Below are 14,438 nucleotides of genomic sequence, written 5' to 3'. Positions count from 1 at the left end.
TCTCCCCCCACTAAATTATCATCTCAGGGGAGTGGGAAATGCAAAAAAAACTAAACAAAAAAACATTTCCAATTCACACATGCATATAATATATTCTTGTATAGGACAAATGTAAGCAGCCACCTAATTATTCATGTGTTCTGTCAGCTTAGCTGGTGAAGTAAGGGCTAATAGAGATCACCTCTGCCCCCAGGTCACTGTCTGAGGCCATGTCCGTGGAGAAGATCGCTGCCATCAAAGCCAAGATTATGGCCAAGAAGCGCTCCACCATCAAGACAGACCTGGATGAGGATATCACACTGAAGCAGAGGAGCTTTGTGGATGCAGAGGTGGACGTGACCAGGGACATAGTCAGCAGGGAGCGGGTGTGGAGGACCAGGACCACCATCCTACAGAGCACTGGAAAGGTCAGAGGTCAACCCCTAGAGTGTCTATGGCTGGGGGGAGCGAGGGTCATGCTGTCATTAACCCCCTAAGGTTAATTTCCATACCCCTGTGGATGCGTCTCAATCAACCTCATCCGCCTATGTTGAACTTGAAAGGTGACCGCGCTAGATCAGTGTTTGTCAGACAATGAGACATCCCAAAAATGGGTATTTTCACAAAATTGTATGTAGCGTTCAAACGGTTTTGCCTACAAACTATTGAGCCCTCACGAACATGTACAATACCTGTCAAAAGTTTGGACACACCTACTCATTCAAGGGTTTTTCTAATTTTTTTTACTATTTTCTACATTGTAGAATAATAGTGAAGACATCAAAACTATGAAATAACACATGAATCATGTAGTAACTAAAAAAGTGTTCAACAAGTAGTCTTCAAACTAGCCACCCTTTGCCTTGATGACAGCTTTGCACACTCTTTTTTACATTTTACATTTACGTCATTTAGCAGACGCTCTTATCCAGAGCGACTTACAAATTGGTGCATTCACCTTATGTTATCCAGTGGAACAACCACTTTACAATAGTGCATCTATCTTTTTTTGGGGGGGGGGTAGAAGGATTACTATATCCTATCCCAGGTATTCCTTAAAGAGGTGGGGTTTCAGGTGTCTCCGGAAGGTGGTGATTGACTCCACTGTCCTGGCGTCGTGAGGGAGCTTTGACTGGGCTGAGCGGGAACTGTGCTTCCGCAGAGGTAGGGGGGGCAGCAGGCCAGAGGTGGATGAACGCAGTGCCCTTGTTTGGGTGTAGGGACTGATCAGAGCCTGAAGGTACGGAGGTGCCATTCCCCTCACAGCTCCGTAGGCAAGCACCATGGTCTTGTAGCAGATGCGAGCTTCAACTGGAAGCCAGTGGAGTGTGCGGAGGAGCGGGGTGACGTGAGAGAACTTGGGAAGGTTGAACACCAGATGGGCTGCGGCGTTCTGGATGAGTTGTAGGGGTTTATTGGCACAGGCAGGGAGCCCAGCCAACAGCGAGTTGCAGTAATCCAGACGGGAGATGACAAGTGCCTGGATTAGGACCTGCGCCGCTTCCTGTGTAAGGCAGGGTCGTACTCTGCGAATGTTGTAGAGCATGAACCTACAGGATCGGGTCACCGCCTTGATGTTAGCGGAGAACGACAGGGTGTTGTCCAGGGTCACGCCAAGGCTCTTAGCACTCTGGGAGGAGGACACAATGGAGTTGTCAACCGTGATGGCGAGATCATGGAACGGGCAGTCAACTTAACTGATGAAATAATTGAGTTTATGGTGTGAAAATTAGCTTGCTAATAAAGTCAGACAGCTAATGTTAGCTAGCTAACTTTACATCAGATGAGCTAACATTAGTAACCTGACCAATTCGCTATAGTATTAACTGGTATACGACTCCTTGCTGTTCTTCAAGTTATAATGCGTTAGTAGCTTACTGGACCCTGGGAATCTGTGTGAAATGTTAACTAGCTAATGAACTATCTGTGAAGTAATGTTTTCCCTCTACAGTATGTGGTTAATATTCAGAATGAGAGAATTAGGTGAAAATGATGCATTGCTTGTTAAACAAGTGGATTCATGGATGAAGTGTAGCTGGAGCTGGGCCTGGTTTAAGCTGGATGCCAATATAGAGGTGAGGTGAAAGGAACACCATACACTTTCCCGCTTTCTCACTTTTTCAATACAGTGGATTAAAAGGGCTATGCCAGGTGTACTCTGTGCCTGAAAGAGACCCTTGGTTGGCATAATTGATATCATGCTGGCATATTGTAGAAAAGGCAGAAAGTGTACAATGCAATAGTGTAGCCCGACGAGATTGCTTTTGTTGTGTTGAATTTGACAGTAACACTTGCGTCTGAGTGGGGGGGATCATTTAATGTTTTACTCAGTGAATGTTATTTTTGCACACATGTAGCCTTGTGCACTTGATTAATGTCTAACATAGTGGCCACTATAATAGAGCAAAAATAGAATGCCTGTTTTTCATATTTTCATTAAGATGTTGTTTTTCCAAAGTGCAATAGTTAGATGTGTGTAGTTACAAGCATTCTATTATAAACATTATATTATAAAGGCTGTCATGGCTAAATGCAATATTAGTATATTGTTTTTTTTCTCAAGACTTGAGTGTCATTTGCAGTAAAGTCTAGGCAACAAATAACATTGGATTTTACTTTTTTTTAGCTGTGAGTTAGGTTCACATTAACCTTTTTTATTTTACACACACACACTGATCATGTAGATCATATTCTTTGTTTAATTAGTTAACCTTTCCCCCTAGTGTCCCCTTTTTGGTCCCTCGCCAGTTCGTAGAATAATAGTCAACAGGGATGCAATGTAAAAATAAATGATAGAAAACCCCTTGAATGAGTTGGTGTCAACTTTTGACTGGTACTGTACATGTCTGTTTTGCTCTGGGACACCCACAGGCCTCACAAGACTTGTCTGAAGGTCCCCCGGTACCAGTTGAAAAAATGTATGGAAGTATTTATACTGTTCAATGCAAAGAACATGGGGTTAAATGCATGTTCAAACACTTTTTTTTATTATTTAAAAAAATATCTACTATATAGAAGAGACTTCAGAACAAACTTTCTTTTGATATTTTTGGGGGACTATCTGTTCCATGTAGTGAATCTGTTATTCAATGCGGTTGTATGGGCTAATAGCAGTAAGGCCAAAAATACTTTTTCATATCATTTTTTTATTATATATATATTTTTATACTTCAAGGGGTCTTAAAATTCAATCAAATAGGTAAATGATCCTTGGTATGACCACATTAATACAATTTCTTATAGCTTAGTAGAACCCCCCCCAGCTTAGACTCTGATGGGTTAAGGCAATGAGATGGACATCTGGACATTATTAGGAGGAACCCAGCCACATGGGAAGAACAAGCATGTATTCACTCCATGTAGACATTACCGTGTTTGGATCAGCTTCCCCAGTCCTAGCCTTGAAGGGCGGAGGTAATGGTCCATATCCGTAGCTGATCAACAATCTTTGGCTTATCTGTTTTCACACTTCAGTGTTCTTTTAATGCCTGCAGGTGGCAGCATCACCTCAAGGGAAATGTATGGTTTGGTGGTGATATCTGCTGTTCTGTTATTAAACAGAACAGTAGATATCTCGTCTACCTTTTTTACACTGACGTCTCGTCTACCTTTTTTTTTTTTTCTTTTTTTTTTTACACTGTGCTGATAAATCTTATGCTCTTGCAGAACTTCTCCAAAAACATCTTTGCCATCCTTCAATCGGTAAAGGCCAGGGAGGAGGGACGCGCCCCTGAGCAGAGACCAGCACAGAACACCACTCAGGTGGTAAGGAACAGCCCATGTTTGATTCTGGATATAAACTGATGTAGATGTACCTTTTTAGTTTGATTTTGGATACACACTTTTGCATCCTAGGAATTCAGCCATGTGATTTTCATTTTTGCCATTGTGATGTAATACATGCATAATTGAGAATGACTTCCTTAACCAGTAAAGGCTTTAGCTGAGGAATTCCATAAACATAAATGAATACCTCCCTGTTCTAATTTCTCCAAGAAATGGAGCTTGAAATTAACTGGGAGTTTCTCCAGAAAAAGGTCAATGAGTATTTAACCCGTCGAAGCAGGGTTGAGCGTAGTATTACCACTGAACTGTCCGTTATAGCTGTCTCTCTTTGGATCCTTCATTGGAAATGACCTGTGTTTTAAGTGTGACCTCTTATCTTCCCTCAAGGACCAGTCCATAAGGAACAAACAGCCTGTCCCAGCTGCTTATAACCGATACGATCAGGAGAGATTCAAAGGAAAAGAGGGTGAGTGGTAGAGCTGGGATGATAAACTGAAAATGATCACTTATCGCAGGCATTTTGCTGATTATCGTTCATTATGATAAGTAGCCTATAGTAGAAAAATGTGATGTTTTTAAATGAAATAAGTTTGCTACTATAGGTGATTGTTAATGGGACAATTGATGCCTACAATCAAACTAGTTACCGTAATTTCCGGACTATTGAGCGCACCTGAATATAAGCCGCACCCACTGAATTTTTTTACAAATTATTATTTTGAACATAAATAAGCCGCACAAGTCTATAAGCCGCAGGTGCCTACCGGTACATTGAAACAAATGAACTTTACACAGGCTTTAACGAAAAACGGCTTGTAACAAAAATAAATAGGCTTTAACGAAACACGGCTTGTAACAAAAAATAAAAAATTAGCAGTAAACAGTAGCCTACCAAGAAAGTCATTGCTCCAGACCAAGCTCCCGTGCAGCAGCTCTATTTCCTTTTCCAACAGTCAGATCAATCGCCTTCAACTTGAAAGCTGCATCATATGCATTTCTCCGTGTCTTTGCCATGATGAGGGTGACAAAATGACTACCGTAATCAGAATGATGGGAAGTTTGAGAGCGCTCGATTTAATCTAAACAGTAAACAAAAAAGTTGTTTGACCTTAACCCGTTCGGCAATTTCATTGGTCTAATGAAAGCTTCATGCCGCCAAAAACTGAGCACGTCACAGAATGTGTTTTTTTTGAAAGCGGGAAAAAATCCGTATATTAGCCTCGTCATTGTTTAAGCCGCGAGGTTCAAAGCGTGGGAAAAAAGTAGCGGCTTATAGTCCGGAAATTACGGTAGTAGTTTCAAGAGAAGTGCACATGAATGTTATAAAATTGAATATCTATTTATTGTTATTGCATCAATGCAGGACATTTATCGTGATATGAATTTTTGCCCATATCCTCCCAGCTTTATTGAGTGGGACCAGGGCACATATTGTCATGTGACGTGTGCTACTGTGTAAATATGGGCATGAATAGTAACATTTTGTGTGTGTGTGTGCATTAGTTTTAGCTGACCTGAATGAAAGTTTGTGTCTCTAGTCACGTACGCATGCAAGGTATATGTTCATAGATGGTGCTTTAATTTGTGAAGTAAATATATATTTTAGTGTTATCCATTTAATTTCCTTACGCAGTAATGAACAAATGAAGATAAACTTTATGAAAAGTAAGATTCAATATTGATGAACTAATTGTGTCCTTAGAAACGGAGGGTTTCAAGATTGACACCATGGGAACATACCACGGCATGACCCTGAAGTCTGTGACGGTAAGATCATCCTTTCGTCTTCTGTTACCCTAGTCGGCTTGTAGTTTAACATATATTCAGGATGTTTAGTCCATGCAGGAATTGAACAACCCCATCGTTGTAGGGTGATGCTGAAGGAGGCACAGTGATGCCGAAACATTGGTGATTTACTCAATAAATGACTGGGAGTTTATGTAGTGTGTCTCTATTTTTATATATATATATATATATATATATATATATATATATATATATATATATATATATATATATATATATATATATATATATATATATATATATATATATATATATATATATATATATATATATATATATATATATATATATATATATATATATTTATTATTATTATTTTTTACCAGCCCCCCCAAAAATTGGGACCATAATTACATAAAAAATACAATTTAAAAAATACGGATGACCATGCTTTGTAATGTTTCTAAAACAATACATTAATTAGTAAGAAGTAATGTGGTACATTGCTCAATTTAAATTATCAGAGACCGGAGGTTACTGTGGTAATGGGGACACTAGACTCCTGTCACGTGTTTCTGGGAGATTTGGGATCTGAGCAACGGCTCTTCGCTTTGTCGAACTAACGTTGAAAAACAACCAAGCTTGAAAACAAAACAATGTAAATAGCGAAGAAACACAAGGACATAGTCTCACTTTGTAGACTTTTGAGTAAATGCCTGTTCGCACCACCTCCAAAAATGATTCTCAGTACTTCACTCAGTGAGCTCAGCTCCCCTGCCAGGCAGTGTTGCTGTGTGAGGTGGGGTGTAGTATTATCTATTAGTAGCTATGAAACAAAACAGCAGAAATACTTTGTAAACAGATACTGCAGTATTTTTCTAAGTTGCACATGTGCTTATACTTGACTTTTGACTTGTTATTCGCATATGTAATGCTCGTACTGTAGAGCCCTGCAAATTGACCACCTGCTAATGTGGCTGGTGAAATACATTCTTACCCGCCAATATGTCAATCTACTCGCATTTGACAGTTAATCTTATGCTCTGTGTTCCACCCAGATCTGTTTCCTCTCAACCACATGCTCTACTCTTGCAGATATCCTGTCTTTCATTCTTTCTACATGTCAACTGCTACTTGTGAGATGATTCAATGTTCCTTTTGGTTTTTGATACTTGACATTCTTTATTTGGCACTAGAAGTGGTTTTACCACTGCTCAAGTATGCCCAAAGATCTTTTGGGGGAATAATTGAAGTACCCTTGAAGGCTCTTTGAAACCCAACATAAAAAAATTAAAAAAAAGGGAAATGATTTAAACCCAAGTTGAACACAATGGATACCAGACCGTGACAGTCCACCAATACAGTCTAAGCTTTATCAGTATCCCCTGTTCAAATATAATGGGCCCTTCACACGCAAACAGCGATGGAGCATCATTTTCACACGTAGTTCTATGTACTTTGTGGCTTAAATGTTGGAACGGCCTGTATATGACGCTCCATCGCGCTGTTTGTGTAGCGGCTTTAATTCAGGTCCTCTCTATACTGACGCATACATTTTTATTTAAAATTAATATATTAAACAAAAAAATATGAACTGTAGTGCCATTAAAAAAAAAATGACTGTCCTCCTCAACCATTAGTTTGTCCAAAAACGTGCTTTACTCGGTTACATCTTGCCAGTGACTCTGCACAGGCCATGATCTAACATCACCCTTGATCCTTTGTCACCAAATATTCTGTACCCATGCAGTCTCCTCTGGTGAAACCTGCCCATCTAGTCGTTGGGTGTGTTGATGCAGGCGTTGTGCTTGTTGCGCTGCAGGTGGTGCCAGTACTTGAGCAGTTCGTTGGGGTGAAACTGGTGGGAGGTTATGAGGTGGCTGTACTTGCAGCTGGAGTAGGACACCCGCCAGTGGTTGAACAGGAACTCATTGGGTGGCGGTGTGGGTTCGATCCGCAGCTTGGCCAGGCAGATGCCCATGTAGACGTCCTCCAGATGCAGCCTGCGAATGCCTAGAGAGGCCCTGTAGATCTTCCCCGCCAGGTCCCCCGAGAACACGTAGCCAGTTCCTGAGCAGAAGGTGGGGTACCTATCACTGGGATACAGCTCAGGGGACATGTACCACTTGCTGTTCTTATTCCTGTTGGGTGCATAGCCCTTCATCAGGTAGCCTGTGAAATAGTCACGTTTGGGCTGATTTTTGGGCCGGAGCAGCTTCTGGACGAGATACTCCGTGTTGACAAACATGTCACTGTCTGTCTTCATGACGTAATTGGCGCCCGGGCAGTGCGCGGCCACCCAGTGCATGCCCATCAGGGTTTTGATGGTCAGGTTGTTGTACGTGTCCATGAAGTCCTGCTGGATGATGTCATGGTGCCTCCTGCTCTCGGTCTCCAGGCTGCTCTGCTGCAGGCGGCCCACCTCACCCTCCTTCACGCCCAGCAAGAAGAGCCGGACAAGGCCTGGGACCACACTCTCGTTTCCCCATGTTTGCCGGATGGCCTCCCTGGCCTCCACCTGCTGGGTCTCCGTGGCTATCAGCAGCACCAGTAAGGGTTCTGGGCCGCCCTCCCAGCACTTGTTGGGCTCGTTGATGATGTACGGGTAGGGTTCCGATGTCAGCAGGCCCGCTAGCCCGACCTCTCCGCTCAAGCTAGCATTAGTCGCCAGCGAGCTCTCCAGTCCCATAACCTGCTGCGGAGAGGAGTCCCCCTGACGGTAACTGAGGTTGGCATTCATTTTCGGAGGTGCTGGGGGAACCGGTGCATCCCTCCATTGAATCTGTGAGGAGCTGTGATTTCTTTTGTCTTTGGAGTGTAGTCCTCCCTCAGTGTAAGCCACTGGGTTCTTCCTCCGCAATGTTGGGCCCTTGATGCCCGGCAGCCAGTCCTGATGACTCAAGATGACCAGGACCACCAGCAAGGAGAGGAGAGACAGGAGCCTGGTGACGTGCGTGCAGCAGTAGCGCCTCCTCCACTGCATGGTGGCTGTGTGCACCACCTCACTTGGGCACCGGCGACACCTGGTCAGGTGCTTGTCGTGTGCGAACAAACCTTTATTGCCGACGACAGGGTGACGTGTCGGGAGTTCCTGAGGGAACTACACCTGGGGTGGTGCATGCTGTTCTTCCATTCAAGTCACTTTAAATTGCTAGTCAGATGTCAGTCCTGCCTGTATGTTTCAACCAGCTTCATGCTCTGAGATGAAGTGCAGTCTTCAACAGAGGGTTTATCTAGGAGAAAAACAAGTTATTTATATATGAGGTCGATCAGCTTTAATATTGCAGATTGTAGCTTCAATCAATGTAATTGTCTGCATTTCCAATCCCCCATATTTTTCTGGTAAATATATATTTTTATACATACACTATCGTTCAAAAGTTTTGGAGTCAGTTAGAAATGTCCTTGTTTTTGAAAGAAACACTTTTTGTCCATTTAAAATAACATCAAATTGATCAGAAATAGTGTAGACGTTAATGCTGTAAATGACTATTGTAGCTGGAAACGTTTATTTTTTTTAAATGGAATATCTACAATTGAAGTCGGAAGTTAACATATACACTTAGATTGGAGTCATTAAAACTCCACAAATTTCTTGTTAACTATAGTTTTGGCAAGTTGGTTAGGACATCTACTTTGTGCATGACACAAGTCATTTTTCCAACAATTGTTTACAGACAGATTATTTCACTTATAATTCACTGTTTCACAATTCCAGTGGGTTAAAGATTTACATACACTAAGTTGACTGTGCCTTTAAACAGCTTGGAAAGTTCCAGAAAATGTAATGGCTTTAGAAGCTTCTGATAGGCTAATTGACATCATTTGAGTCAATTGGAGGTGTACCTGTGAATGTATTTCAAGGCCTACCTTCAAACTCAGTGCCTCTTTGCTTGACGACATGGGAAAATCAAAAGATATCAGCCAAGACCTCAGAAAAAAGATTGTAGACCTCCACAAGTCTGGTTCATCCTTGCGAGCAATTTACAAATGCCTGAAGGTACCACATTCATCTGTACAAACAATAGTACGCAAGTATAAACATCGTGGGACCACGCAGCCGTCATACCGCTCAGGATGGAGACACGTTCTGTCTCCTAGAGATGAATGTGCGAAAAGTGCAAATCAATCCCAGAACAGCAAAGGACCTTGTGCAGATGCTGGAGGAAACGGGTACAAAAGTATCTATATCCACAGTAAAACTAATCCTATATCAACATAACCTGAAAGGCCGCTCAGCAAGGAAGAAGCCACTGCTCCAAAACCGCCATAAAAAAGCCAGACTACGGTTTGCAACTGCACATGGGGACAAAGATCATACTTTTCAAAGAATTGTTCTTTGGTCTGATGAAACAACAATAGAACTGTTTGGTCATAATGACCATCGTTATGTTTGGAGGAAAAAGGGGGATGCTTGCAAGCTGAAGAACACCATCCCAACTGTGAAGCACGGGGTGGCGGCAGCATGTTGTTGGCGTGCTTTGCTGCAGGAGGGACTGGTGCACTTCACAAAATAGAAGAAAAATATGTGGATATATTGAAGCAACATCTCAAGACATCAGTCAGGAAGTTAAAGCTTGGTCGCAAATGGGTCTTCCAAATGGACAATGACCCCAAGCATACTTTCAAAGTTGTGGCAAAATGGCTTAAGGATCACACAGTCAAGGTATTGGAGTGGCCATCACAAAGCCCTGACCTCAATCCCATAGAAAATGTGTGGGCAGAACTGAAAAAGCCTGTGCGAGCAACGAGGCCTACAAACCTGACTCAGTTACACCAACTCTGTCAGGAGGAATGGGCAACGTTCACCCAACTTATTGTGGAAGGCTACCTGCGACATTTGACCCAAGTTAAACAATTTAAAGGCAATGCTACCAAATACTAATTGAGTGTATGTAAACTTCTTACCCACTGGGAATGTGATGAAAGAAGTAAAAGTTGAAAGAAATAATTCTCTACTATTATTCTGACATTTCAAGTTCTTAAAATAAAGTGGTGATTTTAACTGACCTAAGACAGGGAATTTTTACTAGGATTAAATGTCAGGAATTGTGGTACTGAGTTTAAATGTACTTGGCTAAGGTGTATGTAAACTTCCGACTTCAACTGTACAGAGGCCCATTATCAGCAACCATCACTCCTGTGTTCCAATGGCACGTTGTTAGCTAATCCAAGTTTTTATCATTTTTAAAGGCCAACTGATCATTAGAAAACCCTTTTGCAATTGTTAGTACAGCTGAAAACTGTTGCGCAGATTTAAAGAAGCGATAAAACTGTCTGGAGCATCACCTTTGGAGCATCACCTCTGGAGCATCACCTTTTTGTGTCTGGAGCATCACCTTTTGGGGGTTCAATTACAGGCTCAAAATGGCCAGAAACAAAGTACTTTAGACTGACGAGTTTCCGAAGATTCTGGTTCTGAGAAAGGAAGGTTACTCCATGCGATAAACTGAACATCTCGTACTATTCCCTTCACAGAACTGCACTAACTGGCTCTAACCAGCAAAACTGAGCAAGAGGACACGTATATTAGTGTCTTGTTTGAGAAACAGGCGCCTCACAAGTCCTCAACTGGCAGCTTCATTATATAGTACCCGCAAAGCACCAGTCTCAACGTCAACAGTGAAGAGGCGACTCCAGGATGCTGGCCTTCTAGGCATAGTTGCAAAGAAAAACGTATCTGACCGGCCAATATAAAGAAAATATTAAGATGTGCAAAAGAACAGATACTGGACAATGGAAGATTGTAAAAAAGTGTTATGGACAGATAAATCTAAGTTTGAGGTCTTTGGATCACAAAGAAGAACTTTCGTGAGATGCAGAAAAACTGAAAATATGCTGGAGGAGTGCTTGACGCCGTCTGTCAAGCATGGTGGAGGCAATGTGATGGTCTGTGGGTGCTTTGGTGGTGGTAAAGTGGGGGATTTGTACAGGGTAAAAGGGATCTTGAAGGAAGGCTATCACTTAATTTTGCAACGCCATCCAATACCCTGTGGACTGCGCTTAATTGGAGCCAATTTCCTCCTACAACAGTACAATGACCCAAAGCACAGCTCCAAGCTATGCAAGAACTATTTAGGGAAGAAGCAGTCAGCTGGTATTCTGTCTATAATGGAGTGACCAGCACAGTCACCGGATCTCAACCCTGTTGAGCTGTTGTGGGAGCAGCTTGACCGTATGGTAAGAAGTGCCTATCAAGCCAATCCAATTTATGGGAGGTGCCTCAGGTAGCATGGGGTGAAATCTCTTCAGATTACCTCAACAAATTGCCAACTAGAATGCTAAAGGTCTACAAGGCTGTAATTGCTGCAAATGGAGGGTTCTTTGATGAAAGTAAAGTTTGAAGGACCCATTATTTCAATTAAAAATCATTATTTATAACCTTGTCAATGTCTTGACTATATTTCCTATTCATTTTGCAACTCATTTCATGTGTTTTTCATGGTAAACAAGGACATTTCTAATTGACACAACTTTTGAACGGTACGTACGTACGAAAATTATAAAAAATATATTTTCCTTTTATAATTTCCCGCAAACTCTACCACCTCTCCCGTAATTGGAGTAAACTAATAAACAACACTTAGGCTTCTACTTCCAGCTTATAAATACTATATACGTTTTACATACACAATCTATTTTACTACAGTTCTATTTTGTTTTTAGACCTGGCCATCCTCTATTTCTGATGTCCATCCAGTTTGATTTCTATTTGCTGTATAATTGTAACTGATTGTTAACACCCAAGCTGAAACCATCAAACGCTTGGTGTGGGGTGACCTGAGCGATTTGTATTGGTGTGTCTTGACCATAACACCATTAATCTACTAATGAATTATTAATTGTGAGAAGTGTAATCAGCTCTTCAAAGCTTATGAGCCCTGTTTAGCATGTAATTTAGAGATTAGACTGGCTAATGAGTCTCACCAACAGCTCTCTCAGAAATCAGGGAACTGTCATTCACACTATGTAAAACTGGCCAAGTGTCAAACGGGCTGGGTGTGGCGCTAACACTGTCTGGTCTTTGACAGAGTTGGAGAGCCATTAGTTTTTCCACCTCTGCTGCAGTTGAATTGTGTATTGTATGAAACTCTAGACTGCGACTGATTTTTGAGAGATAGCATCAATCGTTTTAGTGATTAAGAAAAGAGCAGCGGTGAGACGGCTACGTGTTTATTAATAGGTCATTCTGAGCAGATGTCAGGTCAGAGATGACTAACGATGTTCGTGTAAGAACTCATCTGTCAATTGAGTCAGACCAGTCAACGACGCTTCTGATCTGCTGTATACCATGTACACTGGAGGCACTGATAAAGCTGCTTGGGAAAAGTATTTGTTTGGAGATGAGGAGAAAAGGACTCATTTTGATATTGCTTTGCATACATTTACGTGTCATTTAGGGTTATTTGTGTATCTCCTTGTGAAACATCTTTTTTTTTTCCCCCCAAAGGTGAACACCTATAGGTGGGTGGACTAGATAGTGAGCTTCTCTGACAATTGGAGGAATTCATACTGAGATGGGAAGTGGTCACATTTGGCACAACTCAAGCTGACTGACATTGTTAGGAAAACTTTGCTCCGGCATTAAGTAGATTTGGTTTAGATTGCTGTAAAAGCAATGCTCCATTTGCCCTTTTTGTGCCAGTAGCCCCCTGGAGTGGTGGGTTCTCTCGCATTCGACTGGATTACATGCTGCCCTCTTAAGATGCGCCCCCCCCAGAGAAAGGGTTGTTTTGTGCATGCACAAGAGGTGTTAAGCCCTCAAGGAAACATCCTCAGGAACACAAAGAAACACTAACACACCAATATGTTATAAACAAAAACAAGCCGGAAACTGTGTACTTGGCAGTTTTTACTACAACTATGTTGTTGAAGTATGTGAGTATATGTCAGCTGTGTTGTTGCTGGAATTGAGCTCGCCGGACCAGAAGACATACCTGTTCCCAGTGCAAGTCGTTTCGGAGGAGGACGGAGGGATTGCTCTGCACATCTTTCAGGGTAAAACAACCTCCCCATGCCTCTGCCCAGTGCTGCCCCTAGATTGAAAGATGTATCTATATCCTCTTCTCCCTTCCCACAACACACCTTGGCTCTCATCACCGTCGCACAGTTACACTTCTATCGCTGCTCTTCTCCCACTGGATGGTTGGCCCAATCACGCGGCCACTGCTTCTATGGATCCGGTCCTCAGGTTTGGACGCCGTTGTTCCTCTGCTATGTTTTCTCAGTTATTCCTCTTACTGCAAACATGCCCACACGCAGAACCGTCCCTCCCTTGGTTTCAGTTCAATATTACTCACATGGGAACACTGTGTGTAGTTGGAGCACCAGCGATGCAGTCTCGTTTTCAGTGCTGCTGCTAACTTGAGGCTAACAGAGCCGTAGAGATGAGATCCAGCAGATCACCGGTACTGCTGCTGAGCGGGGCAAAGTTGTCCCGTACTCTGCACCCCACTCCAGTCGCTCCCTTGCTACGTTGCTAGGCAGAGTGACAGATGAATGTATACCTGCCTGTTCTTTCCTCTGTACGTCTCTGGTTCTCTCAGGCACTCTGCATCTGTTTTCACTGCTCTTATCTTTTCTGCCCTCGCGCTTCCTCTTTCCCTCTCTCTCTGGTGGGTAGTACTGAGGGGGCAGGGCTATTTTCTCTGTACGGTCTGATAGACAGCTGCAGGCTTGGTGATTAGTATGCTCCACGTCTCACACACTACCCATGGCTCCGAAAGAGGGGGAGGGTTTCTGAACTATTAATTCCCACACCCCGATGAAGGACGAAAGAATTTGAGGGGAGGGTTACAGTGCTCCTCTCCCAAGGCATGTTGTCTTAGGTCTCTATGTAGTGTTGTGGTGTCTCGTTGTAAATGTGTTCTTTAACTGACTTGCCTAGTTAAATTAAATGTAGTCACTCTCAATAGCTGATCTTCTCC

At 42.4% G+C, this 14,438-nt stretch overlaps 2 protein-coding genes across 3 annotated transcripts in view; one reads left to right on the top strand and one right to left on the bottom strand.

Moving 5' to 3' along the window:
- Nucleotides 1–14,438, top strand: part of cdc73 (cell division cycle 73, Paf1/RNA polymerase II complex component, homolog (S. cerevisiae)) — a 36,700-nt gene that overhangs the window by 2,832 nt on the left and 19,430 nt on the right. Inside the window, exons 7-10 of the mRNA XM_029726344.1 lie at nucleotides 194–407; nucleotides 3,646–3,744; nucleotides 4,153–4,231; nucleotides 5,468–5,532. Coding sequence (XP_029582204.1) covers nucleotides 194–407; nucleotides 3,646–3,744; nucleotides 4,153–4,231; nucleotides 5,468–5,532 — 457 coding nt within the window. The remainder of the gene's footprint in view (nucleotides 1–193; nucleotides 408–3,645; nucleotides 3,745–4,152; nucleotides 4,232–5,467; nucleotides 5,533–14,438) is intronic.
- On the bottom strand, nucleotides 6,668–14,329 carry LOC115170079 (beta-1,3-galactosyltransferase 2). 2 transcript variants are annotated; one of them, XM_029726345.1, is made up of 2 exons: nucleotides 13,449–14,329; nucleotides 6,668–8,744 (listed from the first exon to the last, which is right to left on the bottom strand). In XM_029726345.1, the coding sequence occupies exon 2, from the start codon at nucleotides 8,492–8,494 to the stop codon at nucleotides 7,286–7,288; it is 1,209 nt and encodes a 402-aa protein (XP_029582205.1). In that variant the 5' UTR covers nucleotides 8,495–8,744; nucleotides 13,449–14,329; the 3' UTR covers nucleotides 6,668–7,285. The 2 variants fall into 2 exon arrangements, with proteins under 2 accessions (XP_029582205.1, XP_029582206.1); XM_029726346.1 differs by having other exon boundaries at nucleotides 13,597–14,329.

The sequence above is a fragment of the Salmo trutta genome, chromosome 31 (genome assembly GCF_901001165.1).
Source record: "Salmo trutta chromosome 31, fSalTru1.1, whole genome shotgun sequence".
Taxonomy (NCBI): domain Eukaryota; kingdom Metazoa; phylum Chordata; class Actinopteri; order Salmoniformes; family Salmonidae; genus Salmo; species Salmo trutta.
This window is presented reverse-complemented; position numbering and strand designations above follow the sequence as displayed.